A 17,574-nucleotide genomic window follows, 5' to 3' on the forward strand; every position below is an offset into this window, starting at 1 on the left:
CATGCTCAAGCATGTATCCATAAGTCTTCAATCGTCGTTATTACTTCCTTTGAGTTTTTTCAAACAGCGGCTTTTTAATCGACAACTGTGTAGTCTCAGAGTATGAGGAAACTATCGGAGCATCTTTTTTGGCCACTAATTTCGGAGGTAGAGAAATAATTTAGTTTGCCTCTACTAGCTCAAAATTTCTGAATCATACAACTATATCTCAAGTTAGTATTCTAAGACTACTTTGTCCCAGCTCAATCAACAAGTATAATCTTTATTAACTAAGATATTTTGATAAAGACCAAAAATAGATCGAATATTATTATCTATATAAAAAGCCATAGCAATGTAAAAAGACCTTAAATCAAGTTGATTTATCAGTAGAAGCATAAAAAGATATCTAAAAATTATGAAAATAAAGAAATTTATGTTGCTTTTTAGATTGTTTTAGAAGAGGTAACGAAACATCCATACGCAATTGCAGTATTCGAAAACCAGTTGTTCTGGTCCGATTGGGATACGCACACTATTCAAACCTGTGATAAATTCGATGGAAAAAATCATCGCACACTTGTGGATGAACACAAAGATTTAATTTATGGGATCGCCATTTTTCATTCGGCACTCCATGAACGTAAATATAATCCTTGTGAACGTGCGCTTTGCAGCGACATCTGTTTATTAAGAGGACAAAATTATACATGTGCGTGTCCGGAGAATAAAATGCTTGGTGTGGATAAACACGTTTGCAAAGGTTAGTATCTTATAATTTTCTGTTTATATTCGACGTCCAATTTCCGATAATATCAACTGAAATTGATAATAAAAGAAGAAAATGAAACCGATTACTTATTTTAGAAATAATACCAAATCATATGCTGATAGGCGCAACAGGCAATTTATTGATGCACATTGAACACCAACATCTTGGCAAACACGACATATCCATCTTACCTAGTGTGGTTGAACATGCAGGAAGTTTGGCTTTCGACAGTAATAAAAATATATTATTCGTCAGTGACAAGAAATTGAAAAAAATTGTTACTCTCAATTTACATACCGGATTTAACAAAACATTAGATATTAGTGGTTTGGGACAAATAATCGCAATGGATTTTGGTGAGTACTTTTAAATAATCAATTCAGTTCGGTGTGTTGTGATGGGGTTCCGGTTCCGAAACAGCTCCGCGAAGCTGCGGATTTTAAGGCATTTTTGTATAGGAATAAGTAGAAACTATATAAATCTAATATATTACCGTTATATTCAATACCTATTTCATAGAATATAATATCGACCTTACTACCCATGCCTAATATTTGTTGAAAACATCTGGCAACACTGAACCTCCTTCCGGACATAATTCCGGGAATCACAGACCGACTCAGCAGTCCGTGAATAGAGATTTGATTCACTATTTCCAGCCCGCATTTTCATTAACTATTCACCATCTACGCATATTCAAGATTCATCGAATGGAAGTTAAAAAAAACATGTAGCTCATTTTCGGAGACGCTGTTATTGGCTGTTTTTCAAAATTTGCACAACAACAAATGCCATCAACATTAATGATTGAAAGTATGTTACAATTCAATAATATTTATTTACATTACCCTACAGCCCAAGGGCCCATTAAAACGTGGGAAAGAGTTAGTAAAGTTGTAAAGTACAAATCAACAATGGTACATTTAGATGAAGTGTTAATAAGATACACACAAAAATAGGATAAAAAGTAAGCAGTTCAAATTTTCCATGATAACTGTGGGAAAGTTATAGAACAGCAAAAATCTTCTCTTTTATGTTAGAGGTGCTACATAAAATATCCATATCCCCAGCTCTGCATATCACAGTGATATTGATTAATTCCATATAAAGGAGAAAATTTGAAATAAAGAGTGAAATAGGCCGGCAACTCGAGGAGTATGTATTCTTAAAAGACCTAACAATTCTGAACAGTCAATTTTATTCGTCACAATTTTGTGATGGAATATCAAGGAAGAACACGTACGTCTAATCGCTAGATCGTTCAGGTTAAACCGTTCTAACAGTGTGTTTTGAGGTATTTCTTGTGGTGTATAAATATTGTCAGACCTGAACCACATATATTTAACATACTGTTAATATAATTTATTTTTCTGATATGAGTTTGGTAGCTTGGGTCCCTTGTAAGAGAACCATATTCTAGTTTTGGAAGAACGAATGCAGTAAAAAGTAAAGATACAGTTTTAACTTTGATAAACTGCCTAAAGTTTCTCAGTACGAAACCGAGGTTTCTAAAGGTTCCACTACAGATAATGCTCAACAAAGCACATTATTAGAAATGCGATCATTGAAATGAAGGGGGTTAAGTTTTCTAGTGAAAGATAAGGTATTACACTTTGAAATGCTGAGAGGGATTGCAATTCTATCGCACTAATCACAAATTGAAAGTGGCAGTCATTAATGTTCGATATGGAATGATACAGGTTCAGATCATCTGCATAAAGAAGAACATAAGAATTTAATCCCAAGAAAATGTCATTCATAAATATTAAAAATAATAGTGGCCCACGTACTGAGCCCTGAGGTACTCCAGAATATGCGTTATGGAGTTGAAACCATGATGGTAAGTAACTAAGTTATGGCATAAAAAAGTTGGTAAATGAATTAGTTAAATCAATGTTGGATAGCTTAATCAGAAGAAAGCCATGATCCAAGCGATCAAAAGCTTTGGAAAAATCTATATAGATGACATCAACCTGACCCCCGCTATACAATTGTGCTGCAGTATACTGCGTTAAAAATATTAAATTCAAGACCGTAGATCTACCAGAATAACAACAATGTTGTTCATTAGATATGGATGGTTTCAAATAGTGGAAAACAACTTGTTAAAGCAGAGTTTTAAATACCTACCTTAGAAAAGTTGGAAATAATTGTGATGGATCGATAATTCTCAATAACAACCTTATTACCTTTTTCAAAAATGAGTCAAATTTTTCCAGTTTTCCATATCAGCGAAAATTAACCACATTTTAACGAGAGATTAAAAAGGTAACACAATGGTTTTACAAGAGACACACAGTCTCATGATACAAACGCTGGTAACCCATCTAGACCAGATAAAGAGTTTGGTTTTAATTTTTTGAGGCTAGTGAAAACTTCAGACTCAGTGAACTAGGGAGTAACAGAAGGCAAACAATTTAAAGTTGAATCAATATGGTGAAAATTAGGTATAGATGCGGTAATATATCCTGACTGAAAATAATCAGCAAAAGCATTTTCAATGTCATCTGGTTCTTTTTTTAGAGGACATACTATAAGGTTAAGCTGGTAGTTTTCATATTGGTATTTAAATAGGGCCAATACTTTTTAGGGTCACTTATTAGCTGTTGTTCCTCATTCTTTATGTATAATGATATATATTATGACTCCGACGTATATTTTTCTTAATTTTGGCTCGCAGATTACTAAATTCAATGTAGTCATCATAATTATTAGTACTCTTAAATTTTTGTCACAAAGGTTACCAATAATTTCGATGTTGAACCATAAAGGGTATCTTTTGAAAGGTTTGGGAATTGTTTTGAGAACGCTATTGAGCAAATTAGTATTGAGTACACAAATTAGTGATTTTTTAAATGATGCTACCGATGAAGTTTATTCAATGGTCAAGGCTGTTGGTGTATTTGCGATTGCAGAAGATTGTGAAATCAGCCAGATAGCATAAGATAATATTAAAGATTCGGGAAAGTTGTGAAACTCAAGGAAACAATACATGATGTAAACAGTGGATTTCTAGTTATTGAAAATATGTTAAGTTTTACATGAATTAGCCATTCGCCCAGCAGCAGTTAAGGATCGCCGCCTGTTTCATGCTTATCACAATGGAAAATGTATCAATCATGTTATGGGTAAAAACCAGTTTTATAAGGTTCCCGAGTGGCTAATATTCTTCAACTTAAAAATGCTAACTTATATACAGGTCATTCATTTCGAAGATGGTCTGTTACACTTACACAGCGATCATCAACGGTCGCTGAAGGGTAATTTGATGAATGGGTAGCACACATGACATAAATAGCTAATAAAGTGTTTAGAACGTGTGGTAGTGCTAAACTAACACTGGATTTGCGACCTAGTACATCAACGGAAGTTGAGATGGCAGGAAGAAATATAATTTCACAAGAAAATTCAACTGTTGTACCGAAAAAAGTAATTTCATATGTAATGACACTTTATCACCTGTCAACAGTTATAAAACGTCAAACTTCTTTCGCGAGATAGAAAAAAGAATTTTATATCAGACAATATCTCATAGAGGTCGTAATTAAGTCACAAATTCTATGCTTTGACCATTTTTCCCATTCTGTATAATGACAGTGACTATGATCTGACCACTTTTCTAACACATTTCTCTGAATAGACTACAATTGGAGGGAAAGTTTTGTGAATACATTTAGAAATATGACATGGATAGTATCTCACTTAGTTGTAGGAAAAGAAAGCCAGAAATGAATTTCATAACACTACAAATTCAATTACATAATTTACATGTAAGAACAGAATAAATAAAATAAATTAATCTATCATTATATGTATAATATTACAACTATTTTTATGAATATTAAGTATTATTTGGTGTATTATTGGAAAAAATCACTACATAATCTGTAAACTTCGTTTTTTTATATTATTTTAGATGTGACGAGTAACAATCTTTATATATGTGACTTAGACAGACTCGTTGTGGAAGTGATTAGCCTTAATACAATGGCTAAAAAAGTACTTATGCATGATACGCTGGGAGAAATTCCAGAAAGTATTGTTTTGGTACCAGAAGAAGGGTGAGTTCTATTTTTTTATAAAAGAACAACTCAAATACATACATACAGAAAATACTCACAGTATATATCTTTATATACATTAATGTATCTAAATGTTCTTGATGTATTTAAATATCTTTTAATAAAGACTTAAAGAAAAGTAGAAACGTCGAATTTTATCTTCCAAAAATTATTAAGAAAAAACTAATGTTAAAACAGAAGAGACCTAAAATCAAGAACATTTAGATGCATTAATATATCAAAAGGTTTAGGTCTAAGAAAAAAGAAATTAAAAAAATTTATATATATATATATATATATATATAAATATAAACATTATTACGTCCGTACAAAAGTCATACACTGTTGCGTCCTCAAGAAAACCAAGAGTTAACCATGATCTTATTGTGTATACTGGTTTACCAATGAAGTAGATGGATAGGACTATATGTAGATAATTGATATTCACAATTTTCAAATATACAAATTTTCATTCATTCTACAACAATGCTGCTTCCTTATAACAAGTAACTTTGTCAGCTCCATATAATGACTACACCATACATTGCTGCATCCGTGCGGTGTTGTCAAACCGCCAGGACGCAATAATATACTATCATTAAATATCACATGAAATGTATATAATCTTAAAAGAGTTTCCTTGTAGAAATATATCTCTGATTTTAAGAATATGGAAAAGACAATGTAAAATACGCAATAACTCTAATAATTGGCAACTGGTATACACTTTTTCCGACTCAAAAAAATGGAAAGCATGTGGGGATTGATCAGGTATGCCTCTAAAATATACCTCCAGAGGAAAGTGATAACTATACTTGTGAAACATCGCAATCCAACAATAACCATAAATCGTGCAAAGTCAATTGTTACCAACTTTTTAATCGTATTTTAAAGAGAATAGCCAGGAGGAAATGGATTGACCAAATCGAAAATATGGATATTGATAAAGAGAAAACAGAAATTGAGACAATAGCTAGGGACAGAAAGGGAACAGTACAAATAAATCATGAAGCTAAATTTATACCAGTTTTATTGATTTTTTAAAATATAATAGAAATCCTTTATATGCACTATCAACTCTATTTTCTGCTTTTAGTATAATAATTTTGAACAAATACTTTGATTTTTAGCCAATCTTTGTTTAGAATTTTTTCATATTTTGTTTTCAGATCTTCACATTCGAATCTTTTAGGGGGCTTCTTAGTTTTAATATGATCTTTAAAATAGTTTAGTGTGACTTTTTTTTGGTCATCTGTCCAAGGAACCAGTTTACGAGTTTTTTTCTTTTTAGTCCCTGCAACAGGTTTCCCATCAACGTTGTTTGTTGGAACAAAATCTTGAGCAGATGGCTTTGACGTATCTAACAGTTCCCTTATTATTGGATTTTCATCCTCGTCACTATCATTATCAGAGTCTCGGTCACTTAGAAGATTTTTTTCCATATCAATGTTTATTTCATCAATAGATTTTCCTTTATATTGATCTGCTCCGCCTTTTTCCATTACCATCAACAGTTTAGATATCTTCGCCGTTTGATAAACATCATCGGGTAGTCGATAGGAATTTCTGTGAACACCACTTGTGTGTCCCATAAATGTCGCCAACTGTTCTATTTCCCCATCTGATAAGTTGAATAATTGCGATAAAGTTGCAAGATGTTTGCGCAGTCGGGTTGACGTAATTGATGATGGGTTTTGTGCTCCACATAATTTAGCATGTTTGGCTAACACTTTATAACTATCAAATGTGAATTTGAATTCGCCATTGCGAAAAGATATGGGTTATTTATGGTCACAAAATGGTGTCTAACTTCTAACATTTTTTTGATATTGTCTTGTATGTCAGATTATTAAATGCTTGAATTGTATCAGACTTTTTTTGATATTGCTGATGGTCGATATCATCTTCTATGATATATTTCATATCCTCAGCTCCTTTAATTAGGACTCTTAAAGATTCTCCAGATAAGTCGATGAGATGATTCCTTAATAAACGCAAATCACTGGCAAGAGGTACAATGGTTACTTTGTTCCATTTGTTAAGATTAAGGTTGTAACTGGCATGTGAAGAAATCTCACAACTCCAATTAGTTTCAAAAAGACGAATCAACGTTTTCAAGTCCGCCTCTATTTCCGCAGTAGATAAAGTGGTACCTTTATTTTTAGTGTAAATATCGCAACACAGTTTCAAAGACGTAACAATATTCATGGCGAAAGTTGGAGACAGATAAACATCTCGTTCCGAATCATATTTAGCAATTCGTTTTGTGGCTTCCACGAAAATGTCGAAATACTTTGGCTTCAAAGCTGAAATGAATGTGGTTATGGATGGATCCAACTTTCTTATTTCCAAAAGGATTTTAGAAAGTTCTCTCATTTTGCGTGATGTTACGTAAATAAAATGTTTTTCAGGGTGCGTTTTTAAGTACTTAGCTCCGAACTCGCAAATAAGTGGATCTTTTTGAGCTTCCAAAGACAACTTGTCCGCTCTAATATGCGGGAATTCCTCTTTCAGTCGTTGATCTACTTTGGCATTATGGAATAGTTTTAACTGTTTGCTATTTTGAGAGCTACCAGAATCTCTCTTTACACATTTTTTCTTATGTCTGTATAAAAGTTTCGAGGAAAAATACCCTAAACAGTTGTTACAAGGTACTTTATCTCTCTCTGGTACATAACCCTCCCTAACAGGCTTAAAACAAGTGCCACCGTCGGCCAAATAATTTCCCTTTCTTCTAAGGTCATTGAATAGCTCTTTTCTTTCTTTACTTTTAACGGGCTTTGCTAAAATTCTTGCTACATCTATTTCGTTTGAATGGTTCCGTATCACATGGCGGCCGAAATTTAGAACCTTAGTTTCGCAATAATAACAATGATCCGATTTTCTCTTATATGGTGTTTTAATTGGTTTTGTACAACTTAAAGTACTCGGTTACCTTGAATTGTTACATAAATCTTGGTCTTCATCCATCGTTTTAGTAGTAATCAACTGTCTACTGCTTGAAGTATTCGGTACATTTAAATCGTATTCGTTATCTTTAGCTGTATCATACACTCCAATAGAGGGCGAATTAACATAATCAGTAGTAATCTTCATCTGGGTTGAGCTTTTGTTTATATTAGGTTTCTTAGTCTTCTTCGGTGCTGGATTCTCATCAACATCTGAGCAGCTATCCTGCGAAAAAAATGTAACGTGAATTATCTCGTGAACCAATTAGGTGATAAATGTATAAGAATTTCTAAAACTAGAAAGAATTTAGTGAATAGCTATTTAAGTTCTTAGTGCCATAATAAGTGTTTTATAGTACGCGTCTGGAAGTTTGCCGAACGAGCTGTATGCTAATTCTCTTACCAGACAAAAGTACTATAAAACAAGAATATGCCATGTATAATATACAAGGTTTTATCTTCGATCCCTCACCGCAATTTTGATCGACTATTTCTGCAATTTTTTATAATCACTAAGAACAAAAGTAATACTAGTTTTTCTAAAACCCCTTAACAAAGTAGAATTCGACGCTTTCAAATCCCAACACAAAGTAAACGTTTTCCGGGAAATCAGTATGGGCCTGGATATTTATCTACTCACAGGCAAGGTCCAAAACCTATATTCACAATTTAATGAAAATGGAAAAAAAATTTTACTTACTTCGTCACTACTAGGACAATATAGAGAATCTTCACTTGACGAAGCATTAAAAGGATCTTCCGGTGTACATGGAGATGACTCTGTATTCATTTGAATTTTATCATATTCAAATATTTTGTTTGAGGTAATATTCAGTTCTGACTAAAATATAAAAAGCAAAAAAACGTTTGGATAATGGAGAAATTATTAGTTTTGTTTGGGAATACAAAATGAAGGAGAAGGCGTTTTACCTATTTTGAATTTGAAAAATATTTGTAGAAAAATTAACACATGACAACATGTTTTTCAGTAGCTACAAAATTAAATTAAATTGCAAAATTTCAAAACTATCACTTTTACTCAATAAAAGACAATGAGTGACATTACCAATAATTATTAGTAATTGGAGGTAACTGAAAATTTTTATAAAGACAAAAGTCATAAGAAAATCACGAATGTAATAATTTCATATATATTATAAAAATACTTACCTTCTTCAGTATCAAAACTCAAGTTACTGAATATTTTATCAATGCGCCTTGTCATATTAGCACACTGGAAGCAACAATGTCTTAGAATAACACGATCTCACAAGCACAAGAAACGTTAAAACACAATATTTTGGGTCTAAAAATAGAGAGCAGTGTTGCCATACCTCGGACGCAACAACATATTACGTTTCTAAAATATATACTTAAGTGTGTATACAATATTTGGTACTCTGCCGGAAAATCAATGAACTAACAATATACATTTTCATCCATATTAGTAATATTATTGCGTCCAATTCCAAATAGAAAATCCAATAAAATCATAGAGAGATCACTAGATGACGTTGAGTTTTATAAAGAAATAGAAATGTAGGAACCTTTGTTGACTGTTCTTGTTAATATTTTTCACAAACGTTGGCAAAAATCCACAAAAACATGGATTGACATTGTTGCGTCCGATATTCGGACGCAATAATTCGAAGGAAGCAATAGTGTATGTGTTTGGGATGTTTATGGACGCAACAATGATAGAAGTTTATATATATATATATATATATATATATATATATATATATATATATATATATATATATATATATATATATATATATATATATATATATATATGAATTGTAAAGAAATCTTTGCCAGCTATATTATTAGTATAGAGTAGTTTTTTATTGGGAACGTGACAAGAAAACACAAAAGTGGACTAACTTCAACATTTTCCGAGCCTTCGAATACTTATGTATTCATCGCCCATATATATATATATATATATATATATATATATATATATATATATATATATATATATATATATATATATAGTTAGTTTAAAGACTCAAACCTGGCTTTATCCGGGCAAAACTTGTTATATCCGCTCTCGCTTGGGTAAAATCGGGCGATTATTCTTCTATAATATTTCATTATAACTACGTGCAGTAACTGAAGAGACCGGATGCGTACGTTTAAAGGAGCATGTTATTGCAGTTTTCAATTAGTGGTGTCTTCGAAAAGTTCAAACAAATTTCAATTTAATAACGAACAAAAAATGTTAGAATCAGTTAAATTGTTAATGTGTTGAATGTTTGATATTTTGCATGATGCACATTTGGCTATTGGACATGGTGGTAAACACATTATGCTTAGTGAGTTTAAGAAAAAATACAAGAATTTAATTCAAGAGGTTATTAAATTATATCTGCGCTTATGTAAAGGGTGCCACAAGAAACTTAAATTTGTCTTCAAAGGACTTGTACTTAAACCGATGCTTTTTTCAAGGGCGAACAGCGTTGTTAAGTGGACCTAATTGACAATCCCACTCCCTATACTGATATGTTTCGACATGATATTAAAGACGGTCTATCCACATCAGCTTCTCCAAAAAAAATGATAAAAATTTACGAACCGAAGACGAGCTGGAGAAAGTCGACAGGGAATTTGATATAGGAAAACAACCCCAGCAAGGACAAAACAAAAGTTAGTTTATGGATAGTGACCAGGAAGATAGTATGGAAAATGTAGATAACAATTACAGAGAAAACGCATATATATATATATATATATATATATATATATATATATATATATATAAACGTAAAGAATGTGATGATCCGAGTACACTAGTGAATATAATCTGTGAACTTTGTTTGTGACAAAAAAATATACAGTCAAACAGACTAAATGCAAAAATAAATTTAGGAAACCAAGCAAAAGAGATGAAACTTTATCTAATTCAAAGCTCCTTCGATATTTTGTAAGAAATACAGTGAGAATAAAAATTCCAAAAGTTGGTCGATGGAGAGGCGATGACAGTATTGAGAAAACCGACGACGTTTTTTATAAGCTATCAAACAAGAAAGGAACTATCGAGGAAATGTTTTCAAGTAACCAGTTTTCTGTGTGTAATGAAAAATTTATAGACCTATAGACCGGAAAAAGTTTGGTAGTTCGAAGAGAGAATAGTATGTAATAACACAAAATAACTCGACGAATCAAAGCGCTGTTGGAGTGTATTGGCTAGGCGGAAGGGCGGATACTTCCAGTTTTCGGTCATTTGGCTGATGAAAGAGTTAATGAGAAGAAAGCGCATAAAACTTTTACTAATGAAGCATGGGGCTAGCATTCACCTAATGGCTATAGCCAAATTGTCGAGGAAAGCTTTAAAACTCTTGAAGATTGACTTCTCACTGACAAAAACCTTTTAAGAAGGTGATTGATAATGTGCAAGAGGCTTGATATTCGATTATGAGTCAGGTGTATGTTTTATGTATATAAAGTAGGGTAGAGCGGTGGGTGCGATTGAACTTTCTTCCAAAACCCTTAATGAGTGAAACTCGCTTTACTCTATCGGAGTAGCATTTAAATTGGCCGTCCAAGTAAGAATACGAGTAAATCGCACACCCAAATAAACGACCTCTACCATGGATGTCCATGCGCACTAACAGATATTCTGAATAATTTTCTCTATATATTTCAGTGTCATGTTCATAAGTTTTCATAATGAAGAATTAAAACGTAGTCACATTGACCGTTTCACGATGGATGGAGCTGGTAGAACCCATATTATAGAAGAACAACTGACTGGGTCTATTTCTATGATGTTCGATAGAGAGCTTAATCGAATTTTCTTCGCTGATGCTCAAAGAGGAACCATAGATTCATTTGCACCGGAAGGTAATGTACTTGAAATTATATGTGAGTGCATAAGAAAACTAAATACCGTTACCGCGTATTCTCTTCTACTAAAAGTGTGTCTTTTTTTGTTTTCATTGAGGTTTGGAAAGTACTTTTTACATATCATTAGGACAAGATATTATGCCTGGTTTAACGGACTTGTTTCCCCTATCGACTAAGAACCTACTCTTCACTCTTCGACCTCTGTTTTCCCCACAGCACTGCCGTTAAGTATTACTGCGCTCCGGAGACGTGACGTGCTTAAAACGATACAGGTATTCTCGGAAGCACCTATGCCCTAATTTTATACCTCTCCATGCTCACTGCTTTTCGTCGATAGAGGGCACTTATCTCTTCAGTAAGTAAGGCATTTCAGCTATAACGTTCACTGCGTCTTGAGACGACACCGTACGGAAAGCGCTTTCCACTCTCAAGGCACTCAGTCGATATACTGTCATTACATTATTGGAATGCCAAAAGTGGGTAGAGTCCCTACAGATGAGTAGAGAATAGTTTCCTCTTTTTCTGCTTTCGACCTCCTATGTTTGGCATAGCCATGCTAAGACTATTCTGACACTTTGGCACACAAGAGCTGTGTCTGCTGTTTGAGGGTAAGTCGAGGGTCAATCATTTCACCTAGGTAGCGAATGTAATGCTTAGATATTATTTCATGCGCCCCGACTTGCAGTGTAATCGTTTCCAGCTGCTTTCTACTGGTGATGAACACTGCCACAGTTTTCTTTTTAGCCAATTTCAATCCAACCGTGTTCATCCATTGTCTGATTTTCTCAAAGATAATGACAAATGCTAAGTTAATCTCTTCTAGATGTTTTTCTACGATTACCACGGCAATATCGTCGGTGTACTCACAAGCTTGACATCCCTCGAAATTCCAGCTTGAGTAGTACCTCTTACATGACATTCCACAGTAGCGGACCTAGAATGGAGCCTCAAGGTATCCCTTCAGTGATTCTGTACTCTTTTGGACTGGTCTTATTGTCTAATTTCAGGATCCTACCAGACAAGTAGCTTTCCACTATCTTTAGTAGGTATTTTGGAACGGTTATGTCGCTCAGGACTCTCAAGATATCCCATTTAGCGGAATTGAAGGCGTTCTTGATATGAAGTGTTACCACCAAGAAGTTATTGGTGGTTTTTTCGTTTTCGAAAACCATATTGCTTACGGGAGAAGAGCGATTCGATAGATCTTTCAAACCTACTGTGGATAATCCTTTCCAGTATATTTCCGCGGTATCTAGCATGCAAAACGGACGATAGAGAGGTCAGGAAGTTTTTCCCCTTAGGGAGAAGCATTAGTCTCTTGTTTTAACTTCATAGGAAAATTTCCTTATATGAGACACTCGTCGTAACCTCGTAAGAATAGTGAAGGGTCTAATTTGATAGTTTTTTAATTTAATGTGTGAAAATGTTGAGTTTTTTCAATGTTGCACTCTTCTGCTTGTATTATAGTTTCTGCTCAGGATCAAAGTTATTCGCTTTCCATACAACTGTATGCGTTTTTTGTACTCTTTTTTAGGGTGGATCATAGTGCTATAGAAGTTTATTCCTCCTAGCTTCACCTCCTCAAAACCAACTCCAATACCATTGACAACGTCTTGGAAACGCGTATTTGTCACATGATCAAATGACAGCCTTAGGTTTATCGCACGCAAGAGCAAATTATGCGCCACTTCAAAGTGATTGAGGTTTATCTGCAATATCTTCATACTCTTTTTTTTTCACCTTCTGGAATGCTTTTTTTAGGAAAGGGCATCTGCTACTTCCAGCGATGTGATCCTGATGATCCTGATATTTTGTGTTGTCTTTTCGGCGCAGATAGAGCTTCTTGCGTAATTCTTGCAGGCAACAGCAAAACCCTCCGTTAAACTGTCTCCTGATTTTGCTACGCTAAAAGGGCGCGCTTCTTCCAACGTCTTTAGCTTTCTGAAACCACTGCCAATACTAGCTACTTTGATTTTGATATCCTCGTGGACATTTATCTTTGGCTGGACAAACTCTTGAAGCTTATTGATGGCGTTACCGAGTGTTTCAGCGATTGCATCTTCGTCTCAGCACTTGAGTCTGATGCTGCCTGCTGTTCACCTCTCTATATCGTTTTATTGAGTGTGTACAAAATTATCAAAATATTATGAAATCGAACGTTGTATTTTGAATTGTTAAACAGAAATTGAATTAGTAGAACTGCACCACATCAATGGTTTATCTTTTACTTGATTCATAATTCACCAAAATCTTCACTTTTTCATTGATTTAAATAAGAGGTATGATCAAAACGTATAGTAGATGGATGTTTATAACAGTAATTACTCTCGTTGTATCTATTATGGAAAAAATGCTCTCCCACTACCATTTTCAGTTGTTTTGGGCTAATTAAGCTGTTTGGAATGGTATCCAGTCGGAAATATATCGCTGCTTCTAAATCTGTGAAAAGTTATGAGACAGTTGATTTATATTAAATTCATATGGTGAGTTTTCAAATTTGGCTTTTGTATATTAAGGTTTTTAGTATTAATAGTGACTTTATTTTCTTTTTTAGCAATATTAGTGGAAAATTTGGTTAGTAGTTTGCTTTTTCCAACCAACTATTTTGAAGCTTTCCTTTCTCATTATTTCTCTCTGTGGTATTTTCTTTGATATCTTGGATCCTCTTGTTGATGTCTGTATACATATATACCTTCAGGTCTTTTCCTTATTGCTGTATAGTTTTTGTTTGGAAAAGTCGATGTGAATTTTAGTCTATCGCCGACAAGAATATATAACTTAGGGTTGTTGTGGGTTAACTTCTACAACTTAAAGATCTATCATTCCCTGACCAATCGTCAACAACGTGGAGTATGTATGAGGTAGGGTAGAGGGGTGAGTTCGTTCTAACTTTCCTCCGAGTGCCTTAATGAGAGGGACTAGCCTCCGTACTCTGTCCAGAGTAGCGCTCAAATAGGCCGTCCAAGTAACGAGTAAATCGAACTCACGCCCTCTCCGGGGATTTTGATGAGCACTGACAAATATTCTGAATAATTTTCTCTCTACTAATTTTAGTGTCATGTTCATAGTTTCTATAATGAAAAATTAAGAAGTAGAAATAGATTTTGTTGAGTTCTTCCATTTCGTGTTGAGTATTGCTTCTCCCTTTCTTCCAATAAATCGTCAACAACAAGTTCTTAGGAATCGTAGGAGAGCGTTTCATCCCAGAGGGTTAAATTATTTTCAGTTTTATCGCTATTTTATCAATTTAGAGTTTGGATCCTTTAGTGACAACAACTCTTTGAGAGGATGATGAGTTGCAAATGACCTAGGAAGATAACTTCCTGTTTCATATACTTTTCCTCTTCACTCCTCCATGAAATTTTGGGTTTTAATTTTACTATCTTTTAGGTCATTGTTTCAATTTGATGTAGGGGAAGGGTGTACAAAATGACATACATTTTATAAAACTAGAAAAATTTAATCAAAAAATTGCATTTTTCAAACGAATATTAAACAAAACCTATAATAACCCTTTCGCAACATCTTAGACGAGTCTTTACCTCGATAAAATAAAACACAAATTTTTAGTAAAAAAAATCAAAATGAACAAGAAAAATTCATTTTACCCCACCTGGAGAGCAAAATGACACATCAATATTTTTTAATATATTTTTAGTCTGTACAAAGTTCACAAACAAAACTTTTTGTTTTTTTGTCTACCCCGGCACAGTCGGCATGTGCCCACTTTTGACAGGAACAGCAACGTAGCCACAGTTCACCTTGTTTGGAAAATTTATACACTTCTGTGCAATAATTGCAAGCACAATCGTCTTCATCTTCGTCGGCAGAAAAAGCCTCTTTTTCTGTGTCTGACTCGTCAGGCTCTGCAAGGACTTTTCTTGATACCACCCTTTTTCTTTTTTCTCGAATTATCAGTTTTGGTTTGCTTTTTTCTTTGGCCTCTTCCAAATTTGGGGTAGAGTTTAAGACGGAAGTTCCCTGACGTTTCCTTGGCTTTCGCTTTCCCTGGCCTGAAACAAATGATCCGATCGGAACTGGACTTAAATCAGCCGGTGTAACCAAAATTCAAACCCCACGTGTTGAATTTTGCAAGTTTTCCTGAGTGGCTGTAGGAATGATGAGGGGAGGTTTTATGGCGGAAGTATTTTTTTAACTAGGTCCAGGTTGACCATTATCATCAGTCAGAACATTAGCAGCTTTTTGGACGGGAGGATCTATGGCGGAAGCATTTTCTGAACTAGGTCCAGGTTGAGCATTATTATCGGTAAGGCCATTTGTAGCCTGTTGGACAGAACCATCGACTACAATATTTGTAGTTTCAGATGCTTGAAACATATAGTCAGGGAACACATCAGGGTTTATTGGGTAGATGCCTGTTTTAGCAAATCCATGAGTGGCATTCTGGACTGTAGCCGCTTTTCCATACGCTTCATTTAGCAGACCACCAATTTGAAACTGTGTCACAACTCGTCTAGGATGAGCTTTGAGCCATCTGGTTATTGCTTGGTCATAATTTATGACTTGCATGTCCATCCACGATTAACAAAACCTTTTCAGTGGGAGATGCCTTGTTGACATATTTTTGGAAATGTTGCAGCCACTGTAAAAACACTGGGCCAGTCATCCAGCCGGACTCCTGGGCAATGCATAAAGTTCCTGCAGGTGCATGGTCAGCCAATTCTTTTTTCATATTTTTCCGGGGAAAATTAGGGCAGGCGGAATAAAGTGTCCAGCGGTGCACATGCAGCAAACAACTGTTACATGAGAACCTCTTTCAGCGCTGGTGATTGCTCCTACTTGCTTCCGACCGGCAAATATTTTCTGCGGGCGCTGCACTGTAGATAGAGCAGATTCATCTGCATTGTATATCTTCATGGGGTCGATATTTTCTTTTTGCATGATCTGGTCGAAGACCTTAAAAAACTGAGCCACTTGAGGCTTATTAAATGCCTGCGCTCTCGCTGCCGATGTAGCTTCGGGTTTACGCAGTGTTATATCTCGATTTCTTTTCCGAAATCCTCTTAACCAGTCTTTTCCTGCAGCCTTTTTCTGAATATTAAACTGGTGCTCAAACCCATTTTTTACTGCTAAATTGTAGGCTAACTCCAGTACGTCTTGTCTTGTGAGTCCAAAGAACCTTGATTCTAGCAGTTTTAAATGCTCCACCAACTGCCGTTCTACTTCTACAGGAAATGTGGTTTTAAACCTGCCCAGTCGTTTTTCGCCTTTTTTTAAAGTCTTATTTTTTTGCAAGGCATGTCTCCTTAGAGTTGCTTGAGGTATGTGGTAAGTTTTTGATGCCTTGAGCCACCCCATTTCACCATTATTAACAGCTTCTATTGCCTTTAACATAGAAGCAGGATCCCATGATTGCCTACTAGATTTTCTTACGTAATTTCTTGGCATTATCTATAAGAAAATGCATATTTTAATACGTTTATTATGATGGGGCAAAATGACATAGTATGTCAATTTGCCCTCCCACATTCTATGTCATTTTACCCCATATGAACCTTATGTAAACAAATGCAATTTTTGCCAAAACAAGAACCCGCTTAACAAATCTGAATAATTCAATTCTAAAAGCAACAATCACATAACTCAACATAAATATTCCAACTCAACAGTTTATCGCATTAAAAAGTTATAGCAGTTTTTAATGTTTCACGACAAAAAATTTTGGCGGTTAAAAATACTATAATCGGACGTGCACTTACTCTGAGTGACGAAGCGGTACTAAATGTAAAGGAGCATACCTGCTACCCATTCCGCAATAGCATATTCGTTTCCGAGCGCTTCCGAACGAAAATTTGTGTGTATTCGAGCGCTGTGTCATTTTACCCCACTATGTCATTTTGTACACCCTTCCCTTATACAGTGAGTACAGGAACATTGGGATGAAACTTAAAACACGCAAACATATAGTATTGTTATGTTCATCTAACTAATTTTTAACACA

At 34.6% G+C, this 17,574-nt stretch overlaps 1 protein-coding gene across 1 annotated transcript in view; it reads left to right on the forward strand.

The window, feature by feature from the left end:
- LOC130893169 (vitellogenin receptor) overlaps positions 1-17,574 on the forward strand; it is a 98,318-nt gene that overhangs the window by 42,330 nt on the left and 38,414 nt on the right. Inside the window, exons 9-12 of the mRNA XM_057799048.1 lie at positions 430-742; positions 847-1,107; positions 4,668-4,812; positions 11,413-11,609. Of these exons, the coding sequence (XP_057655031.1) occupies positions 430-742; positions 847-1,107; positions 4,668-4,812; positions 11,413-11,609 (916 nt within the window). The remainder of the gene's footprint in view (positions 1-429; positions 743-846; positions 1,108-4,667; positions 4,813-11,412; positions 11,610-17,574) is intronic.

This window comes from Diorhabda carinulata, chromosome 4, assembly GCF_026250575.1.
Source record: "Diorhabda carinulata isolate Delta chromosome 4, icDioCari1.1, whole genome shotgun sequence".
In the NCBI taxonomy this organism is placed as follows: Eukaryota; Metazoa; Arthropoda; class Insecta; order Coleoptera; family Chrysomelidae; genus Diorhabda; species Diorhabda carinulata.